The following is a 9,315-nucleotide window of genomic DNA, read 5'->3' on the forward strand; positions in this document are numbered from 1 at the left end:
AAGAAATATTATAGATTATTTTTTAAGAGAGAATTATTTATAAGTAGAAATATTTTGCAATATTATTTTCATAAATAAAAGAGCATTGATTATCAAATTTGATGGTTTGTCATATAAACTTTGTAAATGATCTAAGAACCTGGCTTAATCGACACACTCCCATGGTCTGGCTTTAAATTTTATTAAAAATCATAATATCAAATCATTAAGAATTGTGAAAAAATTATTTACAAATTAGGACTTCAAACTTCAAATAATGTTCGTAGTTTTCTTCTTTATATCCAACAAACTATTGGATTGGCTTTTGTGAAATAGAAATCCAAAAGGTTGCAATTTGTGTTTCTCTTAATTGTACATTCAACATTTTGAACAATTGAAAGTGACAAGTGTATATATGTGATGTTAAAGATTTTGAAATCATTGGAATGAAAGAATCTTTGTATGAAACCATGAATTCTATATCAAATTTTCTGACTTTTGTATTTTCCTAAGAGAGATGTATGCCAATTAATGTTATGGAGAAGGAAATGCACATGCTATGCATCATGCATTCCAAGCTTACCTAAATCATACATAGTACATGCTCCACTTGTGTGGTCTTCTACTTTTGTTTATCAATGACCCCTCTTGTGCTACTCTCGAAAGAATAGAGGTTTTTGAAGATTTTTTGTTCTCATAATCAACAAATTGTCATTGTACTTGTTCTTATGTTACACCAAATTTTGATCCAAAATTAAATTGTAAAAAATCAATTTTATTTTAAATAGAATGTGCATTATCTATCTTTCCAATGCTTCCACATTTTTCTTCTAGCTTCATCCCTACATGTCTATGTTTTTAAAAAGAGGTCACAAATATATTTGTATAATTTGCATTCAAAAGATAGAACACATATGTTTAACCACTATGGATTGTTTCAATAGCATGAGTTTTTAGTCCATTTTTAACACATTTATGACTTTTCATATTCATAGTAAAATATTTAAGTTGTATAATTTACATTTGTCCACACTATTTGTATGTTTACATATGCAACTATTTTTTGTCTTGTGGTATATTTCAAACCAACAACTGAATTAAGATGGCATATATTAAATACAATATTCTAATAATACATTTTCCATTCCTCATATTAAAAGTTACTACTATGTATATGACTCACTTCAATAAAATAACATATTCATATAATGTCAATTTTATATACTTCATTTGATTATATATTTTTAAAAAATTTCTTTCAAATAATAGTAGGTTGCATTCATCTAGATTAGGTTGGTTAATAATTGTTAATAAAAATGGAGAATACAAATATGGAATTAGATAATTTAAATTTTAGATTCATTTGTCCTTAGGAACATGTATAATTTGATGTCACTGAAAAATGAACCATAAGTCTATAATGATAATTAAGAAATAAGAATATATGAATGAAAGTAAGCATAGATGGACATGATAAGTAAATAATAAATATATAAGAATGATGTAAATAAGAACTAAATTATGAAATTTATTTCATCATTACCGTACTATCTTCTTTCGATCTTTGATATTACAAAAAAGACTAAAATCTTATCTTAAAGAAACAAAAATATACCTTACAACTTCAATCCATACTTTGATATTAATATATTGTTAAAAAACAATAATAATAATTTAAAATATAAAGGAGGGGACCTTTAAAAATGGGGGCCACTTCCATAATCCCCTGTAATACACCCACTTGAGGAAAAAGTAGGCCTACAACTTTTTACTGAAAATTTGACACCCGTGAGAAAGTTGTCTTGAAAATATATGAAATAATAGGTAAAGAGCACGAGTATGTATATGGGTGTTAATAAAATTGGTGATAACAACTCTTACAATAGAGTTCAACTATGATAGAGGTGTCATAAGTCAAGCATTATGAATTAAAGCCCTCAAAAATGGGTTTCCTATATTTAAACCTCTACATAAACGGTGACAAATAAAGTTGTATGAGTTTTTAAACCTTTTTGAAGTGTAATAACAAAGTGCATACATGTGAAAAGTTCTCATCCAACTAGATTGATTTTCCTATTAAATAGCACATATTTTTGTGGGTCTGATTGCTGCTAGCTATTCTTAAAGTCTGCTGCAAACTCCAAACATCTCTGTACTATTATTAACTATGGATGATTTTCTTCTAATAAGTTAGCCAAAAGAATCACTTCACACTCATGAGTTTATTGATAAAGTTTGCTAATTGAGATTTTTATTGATTAAAATTTACAAATCTGCTTAGACCAAAGACTTCAGTTGTCTAAATTGTCACTTTTCCTTCAATCTCATCTTCTATACAATATTGTTAAAAATCTGACATTACCAAATACAATTAGAATATTTTTATAACTTTATTTCATCCAATATAGATGCTACAATGTACAAGACTACAAGTTCTATTTATGCTCTCAAATCAAATACCTATCAGCGTGCCTCTTGGCATGCTCCTTTGGGTGCAAATGCTAGTCATAATTCCCAACTATGATTAAAATAACTTTAGAATAAATGAAAATAAGCACATATAAGTATATATAATCTAGTTAACTTCCATTTTTAACATGACTTATCTCCCACAAGGAAACATACATAAATGTTACAATTAAATTCTTCCATAACAACTTAAACAAAAAAAAATCTCAATTCCAATATCACAGGATAATAAGTGGTGCTAAATTTAAAAATGGATGTCATGAAATTGCTCAACAGACATTAATTAAAAATTCATCTATTAGATTTGAACCCTCCATCAAAAAAATCCATCCATTCATTTACGAGTAAAAAAAAGTAAGTTGTGCAGTTGATAACACATTTGTTGCTTCTACGTTTTTTTCACAAAATAGGAAAAATCCATCCATTCATTTACGAGTAAAAAAAAGTAAGTTGTGCAGTTGATAACACATTTGTTGCTTCTACGTTTTTTTCACAAAATAGGAGCTTGATGCTTGCTGCATTCAACGAGCATTGAAATGACATTGGAAAGATTGGCCTGCCTGAAGAGGAAACCCTATCGCAGCCCTCGGCAAGATATCAGATAAAAGCAAATATAGCATGAAAAATTGACTTAGAATTTAAAAGTTGAAATGCGTTGCTTCATGAATTTGAAATTAAACTAACTACGTTTGAATTAGCACAAGCTGTTTCAAATTGTAAAGTGAAACACTCCGCCAACATTGTTTTGCAGAAAATGAAATGAATGAAGAAGAAACTGTTCCTATAGCCTACCTAATCAATGCAAGGACAATTATTTTATTCTGCAAACAGGTACTGCGTTAAATGGAGACGCTGTTTGGAATTCCTCGGCCAGTTAATCCCCCTTTCTTGCTCAAGTCCGAAGTGCTCGGAAACAGCAACGTGTATGCCACCTTTGCAGGCCCTGATCTGTTCTTCAGCCTTTCGTCTCCATTCCTCTCGTTTATCTTCTCCTCTATTTCCTTCAATTCGTTGCTAAAGCTCTGAAATGCTTCCATTACCCGCTCATCGTCAGTCCAGTCCCCTGTTTCTCTCTGCCCCAGATACACTTCGTCTCTTGAATGTCTAGACAACACCTCGATCAGCCCGATGCCCAGAGTGGTTTGAAACTGATTGGAGACAGTTTTGAAGAAAAATGCTTCTGGATTCATTAAAAGCTCTGAAAATTCTTTGGATCTTTCCTCGGGGATGAGCCTTCTGCTGACAGCCGGCCTGTTGGGCATGTAGCCAGAGTATGCATACTGCCCAAAATTGGTTGCAGCATGAAGAGCTGAAGCAACCCATATGATTGTTGTTAATGCCTTTTCAAGCTCTTCCACACTCTTCATCTTGTACCACCATGATTCATCCTTTTTGTCTCCATGGCCAACATTTCGTATTTCATCCCACCATTCCTGAAGCTCTGTGTCACCTCTTACAAGTTCATCATTATCGTTGTAGTAAACGTACACATATTTCTCAACCCATTTCTGTATTGCAGACCATATATGTAATCCATCCACAGCATAAGGGTAGTCTGGGATCATCAGCCTCAGCCCATGGGGTTTCGATTCATCCTTCTCTGCCATTCCCCTGTTTCGTCCCAAATTCTGGGGGTCAGTAAGCCATCTTCAATTGATCAAATTTCAGGGGAACCCAAATATGCAAGCTCAAGTAATTTAGTACCTTTTGAGAAGATCAGCTGGTAAGCCTTGCTCGTCAAATCTCCAGTTTTTGTAAACTACAGCAGACATTTCCATGGCATACTTCTGTGGGAACACTGATCTTTCAGTGAATCCTTCCGCACTTATGAGAAGCTGACGACCCAGGGCATTGATGCTCATTGTATCCCGAAAATGAGGGCTTAACAGCTTATGAAGGGGATGCAAGGCGCTCAGGTTTCTGTTTGTGGCGATTACAAATGGTTCCATGACTGCGTGGGTCCTCAGCCTGCAAGCCCAAAACAACAACACCCCAATGTCATGATTTTAAATGTCTTCTTCAATCGATGAGGTTGTCAACAAATACTGAAGGCATTTTCTGTTAATAATAAAGATGTTGAATCAATGGCTCTTTCCAAAGACCAAGAGTGTTGAATCAATGGCTCTTTCCAAAGACCAAGAGACTTCCTAATTTATACTTGTGTAATGTTGGTATAGAACTTCTTAATTCCTTGAAATTTCAGAAAACACCAGAAATTTAGTGGAAGTGCTTACCAGTGGCTGATCAATTCATGGTGGCCAGAATCGTTAACTGCGACGTGTATTTTAGCGAGCTGCCAGAGTACTCGAGAAACCCCTTTCTCAGCAGGAGTAAACACCCTTCTCAACCCTGATGGCAGACTCAATTCAATGGCAACTGGCTTCAAAGTGTCATCCTTGCGGAGGAACAGAATAGTGCGAGAAGCATAGACTTTTGTAGACAGAGCATTTATCCGGTCGAGATATGGCATTAAGCTATCGTGATGATCCAATATGAACAGCTTGTTTTCTCCAATGGCCTAAGTATTTACAAGGACATAGAGAACGTACTATTGTTATATAACAACTTGCAGAATATCAAACAAACCAATCATCTGCATATTTAAACAGAGGAATGGCATACCTCCTCCACGGAAAGGTAATCGAGGTTGTGTTGTATATGTGCAGCAGTGATGCAGCTTTCTTGTGGGCCATATAATCCTGGATCTAATTCACTTCTTGGGGGAAATTTCTGTAAAATTCAAGCCTGATAAGTTACAATTTACGAAGTTAAGCTCAAATAAATGAAAAAAGTACAACGAATTGATTCATTCATCAGAGCTCAAATAAATGAACACTAATGAGGCTGACTCTCAAATGTAAAGATACAGCTACCAAATCGTAAAACTTTTACAGTATCTACCTAATCACATACAGAAAAACACAAAATACTAATCCCCGACTTGGGCAAATTATCAAGTTAAAAAATGAGCGAATTCGCATGTAAAAACTTAAATGATGTCGAATTCAAATTTTGTCTAAACAATGAAATTTCAGTGCTCTGAGAGAATGATTCCATCTGTCCTGCACTGCTAAACAAATCTCACAATACTGTCAGTTTCTTCATTATGATCGATAATAAAAAAGCACAACATTAGGGAGAAAGACCATTTGAAAAGAATTTACAAATTGTTAAAACTGTACAAGAAATTCATCTGGATAAAACTGTACAACTAATTCATCTGGTTAAAACTGTACAAGAGATTCATCTCGTTAAAACTGTACAACAAATTTATCTGGTTAAAACTGTACAAGTAATTTATTTCATCTGGTTAAAACTGTACAAATAATTTGACATCGATATTTTGGATCCATCCTTGATATCTTGTGAGAAAGGTAACTCAAATGGCAACGTCTCAACAGCGAACTTAAACGTATATCTTTCCAAGGGAGAGACTGGGTATTTTTTTCAAACTTGCTTCATACAATTTGAATAAATTTAATTACTTGGAGACGCGTGATGTGCAGAGGATTGACACCAGAGAGCATCTCCCGAGCAAATTCTTCATCCCTTCTCCATGCCAATTCGTCAGCTGTATCAAACAAATTTCCCTCCAAATCATGTCTTCTAGATTTTTGAAACAAAATTTGAAGTATGCCAATTGAGAAAATGTAACTCACCGGCTATGACCTGCGGCGTAGGATACTTGAACCAACTCTCGCCATTGACATTGTAAAGCTTCTTAACATCTTCAAATGAGTGGAAATCTTTACAGGGGTGAAACGGATCCTTGAGCAGAGGCCATGCAGCTTGGAGCGCACTCTTTAGTCCATTGCTTAACATATCACACATTTTGACTGCCCCAAACTGTTCATCTCGAGGAACATAATTCAGCTTCGGTAAACATAATCTGCTTTCCGTGGCAGGATCTGTCACTCATCACCATCAATACCATCAGCTTCTTCCATTAATGAAGGCTAATTACAAACCAGATAATTTACAAAATTTAGGGCAAAGTACAAACCACTTTTGTTGCGATGACGCCCTGTTCTTCCCCTTCGCGGGTACGGGAATTCTTTAGATCTTCCTAATACTGGGCGTTTATATTCCTCGCCTTTGTCTGGATTTCCAAGGTCATTATAAACATCGTAATCATATATTCTGTCCCATTCTTCCCTCTTTCCTGTTCCATCTCCTCTTAAGCTCTCAAGTTCTTTATTTCTCAGCTCCGCCAGGGCCAGCGGTGTATCAGCGGGTAGATAGCTCTGCAGTTGCAGTAACCAGAAACGAAAATTTGAGCACAGTTCCTGATTTCAACCAATTGAAATGTAATGAAAACAGAATTGAGGCAAAAAAGCTTTTGGAAAACCTTATTGGAGAAGAAAATCCGATCTGTCTTGTATTTACTGGCAGGGTAAACCCAAGAATTGCAGGCAAAATGAACATTCCCCTGACCAGGAATTTCTATTGTCAGAGACTTGAGAAAAAACTCATGGCAATGCAAATTTCTTATGAGGAATGCTCCAGGAGTCCCAAAGCTCAAGTCCCATTTGAAATCAACCCGGTACTTGCTCTCCCCGCTGACTTTTTGTTCCTCTGCAGATTTCCATTTCCGTATTAATGCTGCTTCCCCAAGTTCTCCACTTCCAGTGCCTGTAACATTCAGTATGAATTGAATTACGAAGATTTTAAATCGTGATTAATCAAAATTGAAGAATGTAAGAAAGGAGGAGAAGAATTGGGTCTCACTTGGGTCGATCGAAGAAATGCTGATAAGTTGTAAGGAGACGTTATTTTGGAGCTGATCCCAGACATGTTTCTTTTGAAGAAGAGCAAAGCCTGTAATTGTTTCCTCTTCGGGAGATTCAAACAGTTGCTTGAAAAGGCTTGCGAATGGGCCCAAGCAGTAGAGATTGGCCGCCATTGTTGGAAGCTGCTACTGGTTCAGTATGTTAATAGCGGCTCTCTAAACAAATTCAAAACTGTACGTAAGATACTGAAAATTTGACTTTGTTGCACTGGTACTAGAGAGTACCGCCTTTTATGCTCCTTTGCCTTCCTCGCGGCTGAATTCGAACCCACGATCGTAACTTTAACTTACCAGAGTCGAAATTACCGAGTGTGAAAAGCGGTTGAGAATCCCACTACCAAATGCCACATGGATATCCTACGACAATTGGTATTGAGGGAAACCAAACTCTAAAATTGAAGACTATATTATTTGAAAATAAGAAGAGACAATGGGTTTAAGTTTCTTCTTTTGAGTTAACAAACAATTAGTATTCTTTAGCGATGTAATGTTTACTATTTTTTCCTAATTCTATTTATTGTTGTAAATATTGGCAATTGCTCTTAATAAAATAATGGATACATCATTATAATTAAAAGTTTAAATTATCATACATATTACATAGTAAAAATCAAAAATCAATAATCATAAGTTAGTCTAAAAATGTCAATACCATATTAAAGAAGTTGTCATCCATTATTTCCTAATTAGGAAAAACGAGTTAGTTGTCACTCATATACCCACGTTAACTTGTTACCTTTCCCCTCTAATTACCGCCCAAAAAGACATCGGTACCTGCACATAAATATGCTTGAACAAATCATTGGGGGTCTTAGTGTCGGGTACTGGGCAAACAGTTTTAAATGGAACTTTTAGACGTTTAGACCACCTCGCACTCTATGAGTTAGGAATTGTAGGTGCACAAAGTTAGCCTTGGGCGCCTACTAGATTGTTTCCCCTACTACCACTAATTTAATTGTCATATCTAAAATAATGTCTCTAAAAATGATAGGTAGTAATAGTCAATCACCATGTTCCTATGACCCTACCTTCTACTGTTTACCTACCCCACCCTCCAATTACTGCTCATAATCAATCACACATGTATAATGAATTAGTTGTGAAACAGAATAAATAACACCATTAGTGAGAGCTCCCCTATGAATGCTGAGACCAAACCAACACAATGTGGTTGAGGCTTCCATTCCATTCACTCGAACGTTAACAGAAGGGTGTACAGCTGGCGTGAATCATGACAATTGATAAAGATAAAAGTTGCAACGAAAACAGTCTGCAACAAAGAACCTACTTAGCCCACCTCGCCCCTCTCTTGTCTGTTCATTAAACGGCTACGATTTTACAGATTGCCTTCTCTCTCCGCTTCCCGTCTAACTGTTTTGCCGTTGATTGCCTGGACGGCAGCTCATCTGGACATTCCATTCCGTTGTTGGAAGGATAGTTATCTCCCATTCATCTGGACATTCCATTTTCGGGGAGAGCAATTATCTGGTCAGCCAAAAAACATATAGATCATGACATGACATTACATGAGTTGCATCGGGAGAATCTTGAGCCTCCTCTCTTCGGGCAGGGGACTTCAAATTGGTGCTCTAGTTTAAAGTCTACGAAAATTTGGAATTGTAAGGCTCAGGGAGTGTTGCTTCTCAATATGTTTAGGAGCTTTGTACATAACCATTTATTAGTGGTATATTACATATGTTGTTTGTTGCTTGCAGGTATTAAATATTTAATATTAGCATCTAGGAATATGCATGAGAATCCAACCAAGTTTCTCTGATGAGAGGGGGAGAGATAAGACATGTGCATATCAATAGTGAAACACTCAACAACATAAGAGTAGAGCTAGTTTTAAGAAGGACAGTTCTTGATTATATGTGTTTTTAAAGTACTATAGTATTAAATGTGCAAGTCAATGATACATTTCAGATGAGAAAGAAATGGAGAAGATCTTGAACTTAAATAAATAAATAAACATTAACAATTGTGATGGATCAACATCTATTTAGAAAGCGTCTTAAAATTTGGATTATTGAATTTGCAAGAAGTGCAACAATTTGTTGAAAGCATGAGTCACTGAA

General features: G+C 35.4%; 1 protein-coding gene across 1 annotated transcript; it reads right to left on the reverse strand.

Moving 5' to 3' along the window:
• Nucleotides 1-3,085: 3,085 nt before the first annotated feature.
• Nucleotides 3,086-7,442, reverse strand: LOC149562400 (putative linoleate 9S-lipoxygenase 5). Its single transcript, XM_089823879.1, has 9 exons — nt 7,177-7,442; nt 6,797-7,080; nt 6,452-6,692; nt 6,108-6,356; nt 5,934-6,019; nt 5,071-5,178; nt 4,683-4,966; nt 4,153-4,416; nt 3,086-4,059 (listed from the first exon to the last, which is right to left on the reverse strand). The coding sequence occupies exons 1-9, from the start codon at nt 7,349-7,351 to the stop codon at nt 3,288-3,290; spliced, it is 2,463 nt and encodes an 820-aa protein (XP_089680005.1). The 5' UTR covers nt 7,352-7,442; the 3' UTR covers nt 3,086-3,287.
• Between the last annotated feature and the right edge of the window lie 1,873 nt (nt 7,443-9,315).

This window comes from Cupressus sempervirens, chromosome 4, assembly GCF_028749045.1.
Source record: "Cupressus sempervirens isolate cs-2001-9-10 chromosome 4, ASM2874904v1, whole genome shotgun sequence".
Taxonomy (NCBI): Eukaryota; Viridiplantae; Streptophyta; class Pinopsida; order Cupressales; family Cupressaceae; genus Cupressus; species Cupressus sempervirens.

Bases quoted from the DNA above. Each gene is read 5' to 3' on its own strand.
- LOC149562400 (XM_089823879.1), bottom strand. From the start codon at position 7,351: ATGGCGGCCAATCTCTACTGCTTGGGCCCATTCGCAAGCCTTTTCAAG. The intron at 6,357-6,451 runs GTTTGTACTTTG...GATGAGTGACAG, and splicing joins GCGTCATCGCAACAAAAGTG to ATCCTGCCACGGAAAGCAGA. The intron at 4,417-4,682 runs GTAAGCACTTCC...TTGGGCTTGCAG, and splicing joins CATGAATTGATCAGCCACTG to GCTGAGGACCCACGCAGTCA.